This window comes from Pecten maximus, unplaced genomic scaffold, assembly GCF_902652985.1.
Source record: "Pecten maximus unplaced genomic scaffold, xPecMax1.1, whole genome shotgun sequence".
In the NCBI taxonomy this organism is placed as follows: Eukaryota; Metazoa; Mollusca; class Bivalvia; order Pectinida; family Pectinidae; genus Pecten; species Pecten maximus.
In genome coordinates, this window is record NW_022981124.1 from 8722 (window position 1) to 29256 (window position 20535).

Below are 20535 nucleotides of genomic sequence, written 5' to 3' on the forward strand. Positions count from 1 at the left end.
AAATTTTGACATTTTTGTAACCGCGCCGACGATCAATGAACTCGCAGTGTTTACCGAGCTTTCACCGAGCCCGTGCTAAGGGCAGATAACTCTACCGATCCCGAGCTTTGTAGAACTTTTAGCCATTCTGGTATAAGAATGTTTCCGGGCTCTGCGACGAGGACGCAGTTCTACAAAGAGCCCATATCATTTTATTTTAATGATTTTATATATATTTACACATCTTTTCATTATTGTTTATCACATTAAAATATTTTTATCACCATATGTACTTTTGTATTTTTTTACGTAGAGAATAAAGTTTTCATTTGTGTTATAAACCAATTCACTCGTTTACTTTTTATCTGTTACTAAAGCTATTTCTTTTAGTAAAAAAATATTTTCATCACTGCATGATTTTAATACAACTACAGTACTATTTTCCTATTGTATTCTAGTTTGAATTTTCGAACATTTAGTACAATGCCAAACGAAACTGTCTCTTGAAAAATGATAATCTGACTGATCACAAACACATCTATTGTGAAACCACCTATCGCAACCAGCGTCACAACTTACCATATCATCAAAAACATTAGAAATATGACATCCATCTGACTCACAATCGATACAAATATCATAAGTTAAGGCTTGAGAAACTTTCTTTTTTCTGTATTTACTAAGTTTTTTCTTTGGAAATTTAGAAAACCTACCATTTGAAATACAATTTACTAGATGCTGTCTCATATAATCTATGTCGAATTCTATTTCTTCACTACCTTTAAACCCATTAAAACAAAACTCTACTAAATTAGCGATGGCAAAAACCCCAGTCAACCCAATTTGTTTGCTATTGTATGCTAGGTAAAATTGTTTTTAAGATTTTCCTATTTTCCCCGTATGATGAACTTACCTGCATTTCTAAGGACGCTGACAAATGATCTTTCTGCTTAGTTATACCTATCAAACTATCAAGAATATAAACTTCGTTACCACTTACCTCCTGTACTGATACTACCCGATGGTCCTCACCTGTATGATGGATTTGTGTATTGTATTTTCTTCTGACTGTTTAATACCCACGTCTTTGGATATATCTTCCTTCTCTTCCATTATATTTGATAATCTCCTATTTGTTAAAGATAATCTAGACCTAGGTTTGGGCTTTTTAGGAGTACCGATGTCTGAAATATCATGGAGGGGAGAGATTTGATCAGATTTCACTGGAGAAACTATTGTTGTGCTTGGCGTTGAACATTGTACAGAATCACCTAACTTAGTTAACTTACTGTCTGGCGCGGGAACTATATCAGTTTCATCTCTATCACAAGGTCGTGGTCGTTTCCTACCTGCTTTCTTGTCTAATGTACAGTCACAAAACTCGGGATCGGTAGAGTTATCTGCCCTTAGCACGGGCTCGGTGAAAGCTCGGTAAACACGGCGAGTTCATTGATCGTCGGCGCGGTTACAAAAATGTCAAAATTTGACATCAAGTCACATTAGATATATGTTGAAATTTATATTTTTAGAATCAGCTATATTTACTTGTTGTTTGTATCTAGTAATATTTCTCAATAATAGCATGTATCGGAAATAATTAGCAAAAAACATGAATAGTCACGCTTGATTGCGGGCTACACAAATTCTCCCCCTAAAAAATGAAAATCGTCGATTTAGGACGTTAAAATACATTTCATGAAAATCCACTTACACGGATTGATTTAAAACCTGAAATCAAATCTTTGTAGAAAAAATCACTTTAATCCATTCAGTAATGAAGGAGAAAAACGAAAATATCCAAAGCTCGGGCTCGGGTCTTCAGCTCGGGCTCGGCTCGGGATTCACAAATTCTCTACCACCAAACATTTGCACTTAAGCATTATCCAGACGCTGATTATGAAAATCATTTTTACCTCTAAGAGAAAAGAGTTCTGTTGTTTTCAATATGCAGTGAGTGTAAAGTAAGTAACTCTTGATCATCAATTCAATAATACTACAGGATATATTTATCTTTACACATTATCTTTATTACTTTTCATATCATATTTAATCATTTCAGTGATGTAAATGCACATAAAATTATGTTTGTGCGAATTTCCTTTCCGTTACATAGTTAGCGGGAAATTCGAATACTGTAAAACATATATGTCACTGTCAGTTTAGGGAAAACATTATATTGGTACATGTACAGTACAGTACACATGCTAAAACAATAAAGAATTTATCATTTTCAGACAGTGTAAATATACAGCTGCCTGTTACTATGCAATAGTCCATTCCAATTATCACGTCGAATATTCCATTCTAATCTTTAAAGATTTGAAATTAGAATAAAATAGTGCATACGATTATAACTGTACTGTGAACAAACTAAGACAGCCCGAAACTAAACTTTAATAAAGGCAACTATGACAACATCTAGAAACGCGGGCAACAAATTAAAATAAACATAATTGGACGAAGTTCGGAATCGCTTTACCAACATATAGCTATACTCAATCAAGAAATCAAAGAAAACATACCAGTATGTAAAGTTTCCAACAAAAACATTACAACACCATGGATTAATGACAGTGCCCGTAAAGCTTTAAAGAGGAAAATGAAAAAAAACGTGACAGAAAAAATATACTCACTGTATAAGTACGTATACATGTACTGCCAAATATGAATCTCATGATCAGCAGGCAGAAAGGATGACTGCTACCTGCAATACATACACATAATGTGTGATCATGATGATATCAGGCACTCCTGAACATTTGTAACTTGATCTATCTAGATTTATAAAGGTTTTCAACTAATTAGATATTTGATGTTTGTTTACATGGTAAATTAAGGTGTACTCTTTCCATTGGCTTATGATAAAGTAGATATTTTTGTTAATTTCCATCAAAATCATCTAAGAAATCCTAATTTGTGCAGAATATCCCTTTAACATCAACAAGAGAGGGTGAATGCAAGAAGTATGCTTGGAATCAAACTATACTATACAATACTATAATGAATATATATATGTTTGTTAAATCAATGTCGGCAAAATTTATGGTGGTTAGAGATCATGAACTTAATATCCAATGTACTTGATTTTTTTCTGCATTATAAGTACAAATGTAATAGGATATGTATATGACCCATGGATCTTTCAGGATCTAGTTGGCAACAGGAATAATGAGTGATAGTGCTAAGAAGCGACGTACCAGTAGGAGGAGGTCCAGCTTTGCTGCTGGTCGTGCCAAGCTTCAGCAGTCTGGAGCCTTTGGAGGAGGTAACTATAGAACATATTAGGAAATTAACATTTTTCTTGATATTTCTAATGTCATTTTAATTAAATCTATAAAAAGTAATACAATTTCTCCCACATTATTAATTAGTGCATAGAAAAATGTTGCATCCCCATGGCCAGCCAGTTTTAATTTGCCCAGTCTCCATAGCATACCCTATTTGTTACTGGAACTTCACTTTGGGCATGCATATATTATATGGATTGATCTTACTTTGGTTTATGGGCATATCTTACTTGAGGCATGGGTTCACCTTACTTTGGGCATGGGTTCACCTTACTTGTGGCATGGGTTCACCTTACTTGTGGCATGGGCTCATCTTACTTGGGACATAGACTCATCTTACTTGGGGATGGGTTCATCTTACTTTGGTTTATGGGCATATCTTACTTGAGGCATGGGTTCACCTTACTTGGGGTATGGGCTCATCTTTACTTTGGTCATGGGTTCACCTTACTTGGGGCATGGGTTCACCTTACTTGGGGCATGGGTTCATCTTACTTGAGGTATGGGTTCATCTTACTTGGGGCATGGGTTCACCTTACTTGGGGCATGGGTTCATCTTACTTGAGGCATGGGTTCATCTTACTTGGGGTATGGGTTCATCTTACTTGGGGCATGGGTTCATCTTACTTGGGGCATGGGTTCACCTTACTTGGGGTATGGGTTCATCTTACTTGGGGTATGGGTTCATCTTACTTGGGGTATGGGTTCATCTTACTTGGGGTATGGGTTCAACCTTACTTGGGGTATGGGTTCATCTTATTGGGGTATGGGTTCATCTTACTTGGGATATGGGTTCATCTTACTTGGGGTATGGGTTCATCTTACTTGGGGTATGGGCTCATCTTACTTGGGGTATGGGTTCACCTTACTTGGGGCATGGGTTCACCTTACTTGGGGCATGGGTTCATCTTACTTGATGCATGGGTTCATCTTACTTGGGGTATGGGTTCATCTTACTTGGGACATAGACTCATCTTACTTGGGGTATGGGTTCATCTTACTTGGGGTATGGGTTCACCTTACTTGGGGTATGGGTTCATCTTACTTGGGGCATGGGTTCATCTTACTTGAGGCATGGGTTCATCTTACTTGAGGCATGGGCTAATCTTACTTGAGGCATGGGTTTATCTTACTTGGGGCATGGGTTTATCTTACTTGGGGTATGGGTTCACCTTACTTGAGGTATGGGTTCATCTTACTTAGGGCATGGGTTCATCTTACTTAGGGCATGGGTTCATCTTACTTGAGGCATGGGTTCATCTTACTTGAGGCATGGGTTCATCTTACTTGAGGCATGGGTTCATCTTACTTGGGGCATGGGCTCATCTTACTTGAGGCATGGGTTCATCTTACTTGGGGTATGGGTTCATCTTACTTGGGGTATGGGTTCATCTTACTTGGGGCATGGGTTCATCTTACTTGGGGCATGGGCTCATCTTACTTGAGGCATGGGCTCATCTTACTTAGGGCATGGGTTCATCTTACTTTGGGCATGGGTTCATCTTATTTGGGGTTTGGGTTCATCTTACTTGGGCATGGGTTCACCTTACTTGGGCATGGGTTCACCTTACTTGAGGCATGGGTTCATCTTACTTGGGGCATGGGCTCATCTTACTTGAGGCATGGGTTCATCTTACTTGGGGTATGGGTTCATCTTACTTGGGGTATGGGTTCATCTTACTTGGGGCATGGGTTCATCTTACTTGGGGCATGGGCTCATCTTACTTGAGGCATCGGCTCATCTTACTTAGGGCATGGGTTCATCTTACTTTGGGCATGGGTTCATCTTATTTGGGGTTTGGGTTCATCTTACTTGGGCATGGGTTCACCTTACTTGGGCATGGGTTCACCTTACTTGAGGCATGGGTTCATCTTACTTGGGGCATGGGTTCATCTTACTTGGGGTATGGGTTCACCTTACTTGGGGCATGGGTTCACCTTACTTGAGGCATGGGTTCATCTTACTTGGGGCATGGGTTCATCTTACTTGGGGTATGGGTTAATCTTACTTGGGGTATGGGTTCATCTTACTTGGGGTATGGGTTCATCTTACTTGGGGTATGGGTTCATCTTACTTGGGGTATGGGTTCACCTTACTTGGGGCATGGGTTCACCTTACTTGGGGTATGGGTTCATCTTACTTGGGGCATGGGTTCATCTTACTTGAGGCATGGGTTCATCTTACTTGAGGCATGGGCTAATCTTACTTGAGGCATGGGTTTATCTTACTTGGGGCATGGGTTTATCTTACTTGGGGTATGGGTTCACCTTACTTGAGGTATGGGTTCATCTTACTTGAGGCATGGGTTCATCTTACTTGGGGCATGGGTTCATCTTACTTGAGGCATGGGTTCATCTTACTTGAGGCATGGGTTCATCTTACTTGAGGCATGGGTTCATCTTACTTGGGGCATGGGCTCATCTTACTTGGGGTATGGGTTCATCTTACTTGGGACATAGACTCATCTTACTTGGGGTATGGGTTCATCTTACTTGGGGTATGGGTTCACCTTACTTGGGGTATGGGTTCATCTTACTTGGGGCATGGGTTCATCTTACTTGAGGCATGGGTTCATCTTACTTGAGGCATTGGCTAATCTTACTTGAGGCATGGGTTTATCTTACTTGGGGCATGGGTTTATCTTACTTGGGGTATGGGTTCACCTTACTTGAGGTATGGGTTCATCTTACTTGGGGCATGGGTTCATCTTACTTGAGGCATGGGTTCATCTTACTTGGGGTATGGGTTCATCTTACTTGGGGCATGGGTTCACCTTACTTGGGGTATGGGTTCACCTTACTTGAGGTATGGGTTCATCTTACTTGAGGCATGGGTTCATCTTACTTAGGGCATGGGTTCACCTTACTTGGGGCATGGGTTCATCTTACTTGAGGCATGGGTTCACCTTACTTGGGGTATGGGTTCATCTTACTTGGGACATAGACTCATCTTACTTGGGGTATGGGTTCATCTTACTTGGGGTATGGGTTCACCTTACTTCGGGTATGGGTTCATCTTACTTGGGGCATGGGTTCATCTTACTTGAGGCATGGGTTCATCTTACTTGAGGCATGGGCTAATCTTACTTAAGGCATGGGTTTATCTTACTTGGGGTATGGGCTCATCTTACTTGGGGTATGGGTTCACCTTACTTGGGGCATGGGTTCACCTTACTTGGGGCATGGGTTCATCTTACTTGATGCATGGGTTCATCTTACTTGGGGTATGGGTTCATCTTACTTGGGACATAGACTCATCTTACTTGGGGTATGGGTTCATCTTACTTGGGGTATGGGTTCACCTTACTTGGGGTATGGGTTCATCTTACTTGGGGCATGGGTTCATCTTACTTGAGGCATGGGTTCATCTTACTTGAGGCATGGGCTAATCTTACTTGAGGCATGGGTTTATCTTACTTGGGGCATGGGTTTATCTTACTTGGGGTATGGGTTCACCTTACTTGAGGTATGGGTTCATCTTAAGGCATGGGTTCATCTTACTTAGGGCATGGGTTCATCTTACTTGAGGCATGGGTTCATCTTACTTGAGGCATGGGTTCATCTTACTTGAGGCATGGGTTCATCTTACTTGGGGCATGGGTTCATCTTACTTGAGGCATGGGTTCATCTTACTTGGGGTATGGGTTCATCTTACTTGGGGTATGGGTTCATCTTACTTGGGGCATGGGTTCATCTTACTTGGGGCATGGGCTCATCTTACTTGAGGCATGGGCTCATCTTACTTAGGGCATGGGTTCATCTTACTTTGGGCATGGGTTCATCTTATTTGGGGTTTGGGTTCATCTTACTTGGGCTTGGGTTCACCTTACTTGGGCATGGGTTCACCTTACTTGAGGCATGGGTTCATCTTACTTGGGGCATGGGTTCATCTTACTTGAGGCATGGGTTCATCTTACTTGGGGTATGGGTTCATCTTACTTGGGGTATGGGTTCATCTTACTTGGGGTATGGGTTCATCTTACTTGGGGTATGGGTTCATCTTACTTGGGCATGGGTTCACCTTACTTGGGCATGGGTTCACCTTACTTGAGGCATGGGTTCATCTTACTTGGGGCATGGGTTCATCTTACTTGGGGTATGGGTTCACCTTACTTGGGGCATGGGTTCACCTTACTTGAGGCATGGGTTCATCTTACTTGGGGTATGGGTTAATCTTACTTGGGGTATGGGTTCATCTTACTTGGGGTATGGGTTCATCTTACTTGGGGTATGGGTTCATCTTACTTGGGGTATGGGTTCATCTTACTTGGGGCATGGGTTCACCTTACTTGGGGTATGGGTTCATCTTACTTGGGGCATGGGTTCATCTTACTTGAGGCATGGGTTCATCTTACTTGAGGCATGGGCTAATCTTACTTGAGGCATGGGTTTATCTTACTTGGGGCATGGGTTTATCTTACTTGGGGTATGGGTTCACCTTACTTGAGGTATGGGTTCATCTTACTTGAGGCATGGGTTCATCTTTCTTAGGGCATGGGTTCATCTTACTTGAGGCATGGGTTCATCTTACTTGAGGCATGGGTTCATCTTACTTGAGGCATGGGTTCATCTTACTTGGGGCATGGGCTCATCTTACTTGGGGTATGGGTTCATCTTACTTGGGACATAGACTCATCTTACTTGGGGTATGGGTTCATCTTACTTGGGGTATGGGTTCACCTTACTTGGGGTATGGGTTCACCTTACTTGGGGCATGGGTTCATCTTACTTGAGGCATGGGTTCATCTTACTTGAGGCATTGGCTAATCTTACTTGAGGCATGGGTTTATCTTACTTGGGGCATGGGTTTATCTTACTTGGGGTATGGGTTCACCTTACTTGAGGTATGGGTTCATCTTACTTGGGGCATGGGTTCATCTTACTTGAGGCATGGGTTCATCTTACTTGGGGTATGGGTTCATCTTACTTGGGGCATGGGTTCACCTTACTTGAGGTATGGGTTCATCTTACTTGGGGCATGGGTTCATCTTACTTGAGGCATGGGTTCATCTTACTTGGGGCATGGGTTCATCTTACTTGGGGCATGGGTTCACCTTACTTGGGGTATGGGTTCACCTTACTTGAGGCATGGGTTCATCTTACTTGAGGCATGGGTTCATCTTACTTAGGGCATGGGTTCACCTTACTTGGGGCATGGGTTCATCTTACTTGAGGCATGGGTTCACCTTACTTGGGGTATGGGTTCATCTTACTTGGGACATAGACTCATCTTACTTGGGGTATGGGTTCATCTTACTTGGGGTATGGGTTCACCTTACTTCGGGTATGGGTTCATCTTACTTGGGGCATGGGTTCATCTTACTTGAGGCATGGGTTCATCTTACTTGAGGCATGGGCTAATCTTACTTAAGGCATGGGTTTATCTTACTTGGGGCATGGGTTTATCTTACTTGGGGTATGGGCTCATCTTACTTGGGGTATGGGTTCACCTTACTTGGGGCATGGGTTCACCTTACTTGGGGCATGGGTTCATCTTACTTGATGCATGGGTTCATCTTACTTGGGGTATGGGTTCATCTTACTTGGGACATAGACTCATCTTACTTGGGGTATGGGTTCATCTTACTTGGGGTATGGGTTCACCTTACTTGGGGTATGGGTTCATCTTACTTGGGGCATGGGTTCATCTTACTTGAGGCATGGGTTCATCTTACTTGAGGCATGGGCTAATCTTACTTGAGGCATGGGTTTATCTTACTTGGGGCATGGGTTTATCTTACTTGGGGTATGGGTTCACCTTACTTGAGGTATGGGTTCATCTTAAGGCATGGGTTCATCTTACTTAGGGCATGGGTTCATCTTACTTGAGGCATGGGTTCATCTTACTTGAGGCATGGGTTCATCTTACTTGAGGCATGGGTTCATCTTACTTGGGGCATGGGTTCATCTTACTTGAGGCATGGGTTCATCTTACTTGGGGTATGGGTTCATCTTACTTGGGGTATGGGTTCATCTTACTTGGGGCATGGGTTCATCTTACTTGGGGCATGGGCTCATCTTACTTGAGGCATGGGCTCATCTTACTTAGGGCATGGGTTCATCTTACTTTGGGCATGGGTTCATCTTATTTGGGGTTTGGGTTCATCTTACTTGGGCTTGGGTTCACCTTACTTGGGCATGGGTTCACCTTACTTGAGGCATGGGTTCATCTTACTTGGGGCATGGGCTCATCTTACTTGAGGCATGGGTTCATCTTACTTGGGGTATGGGTTCATCTTACTTGGGGTATGGGTTCATCTTACTTGGGGTATGGGTTCATCTTACTTGGGGTATGGGTTCATCTTACTTGGGCATGGGTTCACCTTACTTGGGCATGGGTTCACCTTACTTGAGGCATGGGTTCATCTTACTTGGGGCATGGGTTCATCTTACTTGGGGTATGGGTTCACCTTACTTGGGGCATGGGTTCACCTTACTTGAGGCATGGGTTCATCTTACTTGGGGTATGGGTTAATCTTACTTGGGGTATGGGTTCATCTTACTTGGGGTATGGGTTCATCTTACTTGGGGTATGGGTTCATCTTACTTGGGGTATGGGTTCACCTTACTTGGGGCATGGGTTCACCTTACTTGGGGTATGGGTTCATCTTACTTGGGGCATGGGTTCATCTTACTTGAGGCATGGGTTCATCTTACTTGAGGCATGGGCTAATCTTACTTGAGGCATGGGTTTATCTTACTTGGGGCATGGGTTTATCTTACTTGGGGTATGGGTTCACCTTACTTGAGGTATGGGTTCATCTTACTTGAGGCATGGGTTCATCTTTCTTAGGGCATGGGTTCATCTTACTTGAGGCATGGGTTCATCTTACTTGAGGCATGGGTTCATCTTACTTGGGGCATGGGTTCATCTTACTTGGGGCATGGGCTCATCTTACTTGGGGTATGGGTTCATCTTACTTGGGACATAGACTCATCTTACTTGGGGTATGGGTTCATCTTACTTGGGGTATGGGTTCACCTTACTTGGGGTATGGGTTCACCTTACTTGGGGCATGGGTTCATCTTACTTGAGGCATGGGTTCATCTTACTTGAGGCATTGGCTAATCTTACTTGAGGCATGGGTTTATCTTACTTGGGGCATTGGTTTATCTTACTTGGGGTATGGGTTCACCTTACTTGAGGTATGGGTTCATCTTACTTGGGGCATGGGTTCATCTTACTTGAGGCATGGGTTCATCTTACTTGGGGTATGGGTTCATCTTACTTGGGGCATGGGTTCACCTTACTTGGGGTATGGGTTCACCTTACTTGAAGTATGGGTTCATCTTACTTGAGGCATGGGTTCATCTTACTTAGGGCATGGGTTCACCTTACTTGGGGCATGGGTTCATCTTACTTGAGGCATGGGTTCACCTTACTTGGGGCATGGGTTCACCTTACTTGGGGTATGGGTTCATCTTACTTGGGACATAGACTCATCTTACTTGGGGTATGGGTTCATCTTACTTGGGGTATGGGTTCATCTTACTTGGGGTATGGGTTCATCTTACTTGGGGTATGGGTTCATCTTACTTGAGGCATGGGCTAATCTTACTTAAGGCATGGGTTTATCTTACTTGGGGCATGGGTTTATCTTACTTGGGGTATGGGTTCACCTTACTTGAGGTATGGGTTCATCTTACTTGGGGCATGGGTTCATCTTACTTGATGCATGGGTTCATCTTACTTGGGGTATGGGTTCATCTTACTTGATGCATGGGTTCACCTTACTTGGGCATGGGTTCACCTTACTTGAGGCATGGGTTCATCTTACTTGGGGCATGGGTTCATCTTACTTGGGGTATGGGTTCACCTTACTTGGGGCATGGGTTCACCTTACTTGAGGCATGGGTTCATCTTACTTGGGGCATGGGTTCATCTTACTTGGGGTATGGGTTAATCTTACTTGGGGTATGGGTTCATCTTACTTGGGGTATGGGTTCATCTTACTTGGGGTATGGGTTCACCTTACTTGGGGCATGGGTTCACCTTACTTGGGGTATGGGTTCATCTTACTTGGGGCATGGGTTCATCTTACTTGAGGCATGGGTTCATCTTACTTGAGGCATGGGCTAATCTTACTTGAGGCATGGGTTTATCTTACTTGGGGCATGGGTTTATCTTACTTGGGGTATGGGTTCACCTTACTTGAGGTATGGGTTCATCTTACTTGAGGCATGGGTTCATCTTACTTAGGGCATGGGTTCATCTTACTTGAGGCATGGGTTCATCTTACTTGAGGCATGGGTTCATCTTACTTGAGGCATGGGTTCATCTTACTTGGGGCATGGGTTCATCTTACTTGGGGTATGGGTTCATCTTACTTGGGACATAGACTCATCTTACTTGGGGTATGGGTTCATCTTACTTGGGTATGGGTTCACCTTACTTGGGGTATGGGTTCATCTTACTTGGGGCATGGGTTCATCTTACTTGAGGCATGGGTTCATCTTACTTGAGGCATTGGCTAATCTTACTTGAGGCATGGGTTTATCTTACTTGGGGCATGGGTTTATCTTACTTGGGGTATGGGTTCACCTTACTTGAGGTATGGGTTCATCTTACTTGGGGCATGGGTTCATCTTACTTGAGGCATGGGTTCATCTTACTTGGGGTATGGGTTCATCTTACTTGGGGCATGGGTTCACCTTACTTGGGGTATGGGTTCACCTTACTTGAGGTATGGGTTCATCTTACTTGAGGCATGGGTTCATCTTACTTAGGGCATGGGTTCACCTTACTTGGGGCATGGGTTCATCTTACTTGAGGCATGGGTTCACCTTACTTGGGGCATGGGTTCACCTTACTTGGGGTATGGGTTCATCTTACTTGGGACATAGACTCATCTTACTTGGGGTATGGGTTCATCTTACTTGGGGTATGGGTTCATCTTACTTGGGGTATGGGTTCATCTTACTTGGGGTATGGGTTCATCTTACTTGAGGCATGGGCTAATCTTACTTAAGGCATGGGTTTATCTTACTTGGGGCATGGGTTTATCTTACTTGGGGTATGGGTTCACCTTACTTGAGGTATGGGTTCATCTTACTTGGGGCATGGGTTCATCTTACTTGATGCATGGGTTCATCTTACTTGGGGTATGGGTTCATCTTACTTGGGGCATGGGTTCACCTTACTTGGGGTATGGGTTCACCTTACTTGAGGTATGGGTTCATCTTACTTGAGGCATGGGTTCATCTTACTTAGGGCATGGGTTCACCTTACTTGGGGCATGGGTTCATCTTACTTGAGGTATGGGTTCACCTTACTTGGGGCATGGGTTCACCTTACTTGGGGCATGGGTTCATCTTACTTGGGGCATGGGTTCACCTTACTTGGGGTATGGGTTCATCTTACTTGGGACATAGACTCATCTTACTTGGGGTATGGGTTCATCTTACTTGGGGTATGGGTTCACCTTACTTGGGGTATGGGTTCATCTTACTTGGGGCATGGGTTCATCTTACTTGAGGCATGGGTTCATCTTACTTGAGGCATGGGCTAATCTTACTTGAGGCATGGGTTTATCTTACTTGGGGTATGGGTTCACCTTACTTGAGGTATGGGTTCACCTTACTTGAGGTATGGGTTCATCTTACTTGAGGCATGGGTTCATCTTACTTAGGGCATGGGTTCACCTTACTTGGGGCATGGGTTCATCTTACTTGAGGCATGGGTTCATCTTACTTGGGGTATGGGTTCATCTTACTTGGGGTATGGGTTCATCTTACTTGGGGCATGGGTTCACCTTACTTGGGGTATGGGTTCATCTTACTTGGGGTATGGGTTCATCTTACTTGGGGCATGGGTTCACCTTACTTGGGGTATGGGTTCATCTTACTTGGGGTATGGGTTCATCTTACTTGGGGTATGGGTTCATCTTACTTGGGGTATGGGCTCATCTTTACTTTGGTCATGGGTTCATCTTACTTGAGGCATGGGTTCACCTTACTTGGGGTATGGGTTCATCTTACTTTCGGCATGGGTTCATATAACGTGGGGCATGGGTTTACTTGCATTAAGTTACAATATTGCCTCCTAAAAAGTAAAATTAATGATAATACAGAATTCATTCACATTTATAACCTGTATGACCAAATGCAATTATTGTGTTACATTGCAATTGGGTTGTCAAATATTCTGTGTTTACAATTAGTTTAACTACATCAATTCATCATCAGTGCATTCTTGCTATAAAATGTCATATCTGGTGGGGCACTGTAATTTACCGAATTGTCTTGTTCAGTATTTCAACAACATAAAAAATTCTATTTCCCAGATTTTTAGCTCTCCAGGAAAAAACTATTGCAATATCCCCATGTGCCTGATGTCAGCGACTTCTGTAGACATTTTAAAGTTTTTATATTCAATTCAACTTTTAATAGCACTTTCGTAAATACAGATGTACAAAATGTAATTAGAGGGCTATAGATTAACAAAATTGAAATAACAATAACATGCATAAGAAATTACTAAATCAAATTGGATGCAGGCCTGTCTTCTTCAGTTCTAATGACTGTTTCATAGACAAACAGGTCTGAAGAATAATCTTTATATTTGATGATGACATAGTACTTGTTAAATTTGTGGAATCACTTAGGGTTAGATATTTGCAAGATAGAACTTGGATCTCACTGATTGTTTAATGTGGCAATGGAGAAAGAGATGCAATTCATCATCAAGTGAATTACAGGTTGTACAGTCTTTGAATTCTGGGATATCATTAGCTATCAGTCAAAATAGTGTTGTGTCAATACTAATGAGGAAACAGTTTATTCATTAGGTATTTGACAGAAGTGTTCCTTGTTACAAAACCTTTCCATTAGTAGTATATTTGATATCCAGTTTTAAAAACATTAACCTTGGCCACTGTGTGTTAACCGTACAAGATATGGCTTTCATACTTGACATGTGTGTTCCTTGTGAAAAGGCCTTTCCTTTAGTACTACTTTTGCAGATATACTTACCTTGACTGTGACCTTTGACCAACTTTGGAAAACCTTAGTCTGAATTTCAACGTACACAGCAAGCTATATATGTTGTCTTTTTTTACCTACTTTCAAAAAACCTAATTCTGAATTTCAACCCATGCACTCATGATCAGCAAGTTATGTTGTCTTCTAACAACTCTTGTTTTTTGGTGTTTTAAGATATAATTGTATTTATCACAGGTTGTGAATATATAAGAGCTACAATGTTTTCTGCTCCCCGTTGTAATTCTGAATATTTTATTGTTTTTTCCCTCTTTCAGATTTATATAAATCAATAGACATCGACAAGCCTGTGGATGAGAGACTAGCATTATTAACCAAGGCATGCCTGCAGGTATAAGTACTCAAATTATATTACAATTAATGTATGTAACCATTACCAGGGCTTTTCCTACAATTTTTCATCTGGGACCAGGGTCCATTGAATTGGGAATTTCTACGCGACAAAATGTGACAGTGGGAAAAACGAAAAATAATGAAATTCATACAAATTTCAGTTTTTCTTTGATGATTATTGCCTTTATATTATTTTTGATTTCATTTGTTATCTCTATAGCTGTTTTTTAATTTTTTAAAAGAACCTTAGTATAGGTCTTTGTAGATAAAACTTACTTAATCATTCCAAAGTGTCTTCAAAATTGGCAATTTTTGTGGCAAATAATGAATTTTCACAAGATTTTTTTTTAGGGGAATGGGTCCTTTTAACAGACCATTTCTATCGTAGGAAAATCCCTGATTACATATAAATCTATGTTACAAAATATATATGATAAAAGTAAATGTTGAAACATATTAACGGACCTTGAAAAATTGTCTAAAATGAAATCTCTTAAAACCTACCAATATATATTATATACAAAATTCATATGAAAGAATGACATGAGACATCTGCAAGTCATGTGTAATGTAATTCATGAATTTAAGCAATGTAATGTCATGGGAATGGTCAATTGTATGTGTATTAATTAATGTTTTTAATTACATCAAAGTGTAATGAATGTCATGTAAATGTAATTGGTGTATGCATGTGTTTTAATTGTAAGTGTAAGTGTAAGTATGTCATTGTAAGTTGTGTTTAATTGTAATGTCTGTTTTCTGTGAAAATGTCATGTGTAATGTAAGGGGTTTGGGAAGGGATGTCGTGTGATGTAATTCGTTTTTAATGTCTTTTATGTTAATGTTCATGTGTAATGTCGGGGTGTAAGTACAGGTATGGTTATGTCGTGGGTTAATGTCGTGTGAAAGTTATGTCAGTGTAAATGTAAATGTCGTGTGTCATGTGTACATGTCGTGTGTAATGTCCTGTGTTGTATGTTAATGTCTGTGTAATTTTAAATGTTGTGTGTAATGTAATGTCATGTGTAATCTGTGTAAGAATGTCAATCAGTGATGTAATGTGTTGATGTCGTGTTGTAAAGTAATGTCGTGTGTAATTTAAAGTTTGTATGTATGTGTATTTAAAATGTAATCAATGTCATGGGAATGTCATGTGTAAAGTAATGTCATGTGTAAAGTAATGGTTGTGTGTTATGTAATGCCGTGTAATGTAAGTTGTGTTTAAAGTAATGTTACAATGTGTTAATGTAAAGTTTTTGTGTAATGTAATGTCCCTGTTAATGGCATGTGTAATGCATGTCATGTGTAAAGTCTGGTTAATGTAAAGTTGTGTGTAATGTCATGTTGTTGTAATGGGAATGTCGTGTGTAATGTGTCCATGTGTAATGTTTGTCATGTTAAATTTAAATGTATCATGTCATGTAATGTAGTGTAATTAAAGTCATGGTAATTTTATGTTTTGGTATGATGCGTGGTAATTAGTCATGGTGTTTAAAGTAAGTTAATGCAAAGTTGTGTAATTTTTTATGTTGTGTGTAATGTATGTATGTAATTAAGTCATGTGTAAAGATGTCATTTATGTATTTTGGGAATGTAATGTTTTTAAGGAAAGTATGTTAATCTGTCATTGAATTTTTTGTGAACTTACAGAAAGGAAAAGAATGGTATGAATTCAATTTGAAAAAATGTGTTAATTCATGTTATATATTGTAATAAATTATGTCAGGTAATTATGCTTTTAATGCATTTCCAATTGCGTGGATTCATTCATTTCTTAAAAATTCCTAATAAAATTCTGTCAAAATAAGTCTGGTCATTTAATTTTCGTTGGTAATGGAAAGTGGGTTTAAAAAGTTGGAAAAAATGATTTCCCTATTCAAGGGAGCCCCGATTTTGGAAAATTTAACCAACTTGTTTGTTGATAAAACACAAAAATAAGGACATGGCGGGGATTTTTGGGTTAGGGTTTGCGAGACATGTACAGTGTTTGCAAAAAGAAATGACCTTGACTAGTATTCTAAATAAAAGTATGTTTGTCACAAGTTCCTATTAACTATACAGGGATGTATCACTGAGATTGGGCACCTTTTACTGTGACTCTGTGAATATCATTGTTTTCTACATTTTGATAGATCAATAATGCTTCGCAGGGTAGTTTACATTTTTGCTTGAAAATACTGAACTGATGCTTCTTTTAGTAGTGGTCTCCTGACAATTTTGATATTACAAGTCTGTTTTCCCTACAGTGGAAGAGGCAGTGTTACATCAAGTGGCAGAGATGGAGGAGACAGGCATTTTCAAAAGAGCTTCTCAAAATAAGAAGTATGTATTTCATTGATGTATAGATTCAAACTGGAAAATAGATGAAATATGTAATCAAAAGTATGGCTGTTAAAAATACAAAACATTGAAGTATGAAGTTGGTAAAAATTAAAATTACTGTTTTACAAAATATTGTGTATGCATAACACTATAGTAGCAGGATTGCCACCCTCTTGAGATGCCAAAGTGGGAGATTTCCCATCAAGGGATTGTTCAAGGTGGGAGATTTAGCGTGGTGACATTTTAACGATATAAAATTGTTTTTAAAGTATTAGTACATGTATATTATACTAGTAGTTTATTGTTGTTTTTATTTTTTAGAAACTAAAGTACCGATGTTGATAATATTAGTTTAAAACAACCAACCTAAAACTAGAGAGCTAGGACCCCTTGCTCTATATCTAATTGGATTGCCTTATTCCTAGGTAGTATTTGTAACCGGAAACACAGGTACCAGTCACAATATATAATCCTATAGTTTGACAGCTGTGTATATATTTGTCCAACTCATAGGAAAACACTGGTACCTTGGAACACGGATATATTGATTTCATGTCTTATTTACTAGATCAATGTATTATTAATCAGTTATCAATTGCCATTACATCTTCGTATTTCTTTTTCTGTCAATGATTTGTTTATACATGTCCAATAACAATTACACTTTTGTTTCATTCACAGAAGTATTCCTAATCCCATCAACCTGGAGATGGATCAGACTATCGTGGAAGTGGAGGCCAGAATCAAACGGTACATTGTACATTCTATCATACATGATGGATCTAATTGATTGATATTATTGAATTAAGAAATATTATTATAATTAATCTATAGTAATTAAGAAATATAGGAAGGATTAATTACTCAATGTTCACAAGTGAAGACATTCATGAAAATGAATCCCCAGGAATGTTACCTTTATCATATGTATCAAGTTTATCACAAACATTTATTGCCTTGGAAATTAACCTCTAACCATATAGAGATTGATGTGATTATGCTACCATCATCAACCAAAAGATCTGTCATCACTTTGTCTCCTGTAGATTTAGTCCCCATGTGGAGTCATTACTTGGTCTTGGGGTTGTAATGGTTGAACTAATTACATTATATAATATGGATCTTGATAAGATTTACTCCAATGCATTCTTGTTCCTTGGAACCTGGACATATGTTTAAAGTGTTATTTTCTGAAGGGCTGGGATACTAATGTATTCAGCGGTACTACAGTGATCAAACTTTAATATCCAGGACCTGAAAAGAAACTCTAATGCAGCTTTTTGAGACAAATTTTGTTGTCTTGAAAATCATGTTCAAAAATTAATTATAAGCATTGATGTCAAGTATTTTTTAGTTTCATCGGGGTATGAAACAAATTTTGTTTGCAAACTTCTGTAAGAATCCGCTATGCGGATTCATACAGTTTGCAAACAAAATTTGTTTCATACCCCGATTAAAATTTAAAAAAAATGACATCAATGCTTAATTAATGAGTGAATTTGGAACTCGGTTTAACAACTTTATATATATATACTTTGACCACTTTACCGGTATGTTGTGGGCATCAGTGTAATGAATCACTGTGAACTATTTTCTAGCTGTTGAGATATATTATCAGTTGGATTATTATCGACTGTGTGATTCTCACAATTCTATGAATTCTCACATCATTTCTCTGCTATTCAGACTACAAGATGAGGTGGTAGCATGGGAGGAACTTTTTAACAGATTAGATAGAGAAGCAGATGATTTGTAAGTATTTGTGAGATTCAGAACTGATACTGGTTCATTTTCCCTCTAATAAAAAGTCTTTCAAATTAATTTTTATAGAAACATACATTTATACAAGTATAACTACATTCAATGTTTTAGAATATATTTATGCGTCCAGTATCCACATTCAATATTATAAATATATTATCATTTTACTTATACCAGTAACTCTGTTCAATATTATAAATATATATCATTTTACTTATACCTGTCCAGTAACTCTGTTCAATATTATAAAAACATAATATTTATCTACATTCATTGGTGCATGATGCCCTATTTCAGAAATGTCATTGACTTAAATTTTCACAGATTTTCTATTTTGATTGTTTGAGTTAAAAAAAACATTGATTATAACAAATACTTTCTTTATTTAATTTGTTTATTTCTTATTTTTTTGTCAAAAGACAGGATGGGAATTGCAAGGACAACTTTGATGGTATAAAAATTAAGGTAGCTAACCAGACGACATGCGAAGTTATTTGTATCATTTGCAATGCTTAATTATTTTTCATTCTACTTTTGCCAGTTCGAAGAAAGAACGGGATGTTGTGGAAGCAGATGTTCCATTTTATGTAAAGAAGCTTGGGGAGGACTACATGGTGCCCAAAATGGATTACACCAGCATGTTATCAGATCTTCATAAAGATATGAAGGTCACAAAGTTTTATGTGAGCGCCACATTTACTTATATACATAAAATGAACAATCAAATCTTGTATGGAAATTATCAACAATGATTTAGATTTTTATATACCACAGAAACATAGCCATCTCAAAGTGGTTCACAAGTTACTAACCATGGTTTTTGGGCCTTTAGCACCCAACCAATATCTTGACTCCCTGGTGTAACCTAGCCGAGCGTTTGCCACACAGGTATCCAAATAACAACAAAATCAGGAAGTACATATTTACAATTTATATTATACGCTATAATTACAAGCAATATACAATCAATATACAAGGGTTATTTTTACTATTTATCTATTTTACAAAACCTCGTTTACGCCCACTCAATCATCTTCTTCCGTGATACACTCAACAAGTACTAACACACATAATCACAGGTACTAATATATATATCTATAAATGAATATATAAATAAACTAAACCCTAAAGACTTTATAGCAACACAACGTGGAAGATATCCTTGTCCATACACAATGTGGTAAAAGTCTCCTGGTTTGAGGAATATTTACTCTACCGTAATTTCTTTCCTATTGCCCGCGGGCTATACGATTTTAAACATTGAAAATTGCCTTCTGCGGGCTATCTGATGAAGCGGGCTATCTGACGAAATGTTTTCAAAAACCATTGAAAACTGCAGGCTATACGACATATATTAATAGCATGATATGAATACATACAGATTTTCACAAAATTTAATCAAAAAATGAACATACATTGTAATTGTCCGTCATCACAGTACATCCACCGGAATATCAAATCACGTTTACTGCTGATCAAATCTACTCCCACCCATCGAAATCAGATGGCTCCGAATCACTCACAAATAATCCTAACTGATCCTTGTCCAGTTTACATGTTTTACGATTGATATACATTTTATATAGCTACCCGGTATATATAAGTAAAATATATAGTATGTCCTTGTAATTGGTTGAAAATACGGCTTCCATACATTTCACCGCTGGACAGCGTGTCCAGTCAAGTGAAGCTACAAAATATCAAATTAAACCCTAAACTTGATATTCATACATTTACAGTAAATAATATTATATATAAACATGTTTGTAAGCGCTAAATAATTATACAATAACCCTAGTGCGTCCATACAAGTAATATAAACAGTACTCACGCACGTGCACTAGGTTTTCACCAA

At 39.2% G+C, this 20535-nt stretch overlaps 1 protein-coding gene and 1 long non-coding RNA gene across 2 annotated transcripts; both read left to right on the forward strand.

Annotated features, from left to right (window-relative positions):
- The first annotated feature begins 1876 nt into the window (after window positions 1-1876).
- On the forward strand, window positions 1877-14595 carry LOC117319925. The gene is made up of 3 exons (XR_004530872.1): window positions 1877-1940; window positions 3126-3244; window positions 14522-14595. It is a non-coding gene; the product is annotated as an uncharacterized LOC117319925 (long non-coding RNA).
- A 1721-nt stretch (window positions 14596-16316) lies between these two features.
- LOC117319926 lies at window positions 16317-19363 on the forward strand (the record flags this gene model as incomplete). Its single annotated transcript, XM_033874633.1, has 5 exons — window positions 16317-16323; window positions 16844-16919; window positions 17601-17669; window positions 18606-18671; window positions 19222-19363. Coding segments are annotated over exons 1-5 (360 nt in total), but the record flags the coding sequence as incomplete, so codon positions are not given.
- Between the last annotated feature and the right edge of the window lie 1172 nt (window positions 19364-20535).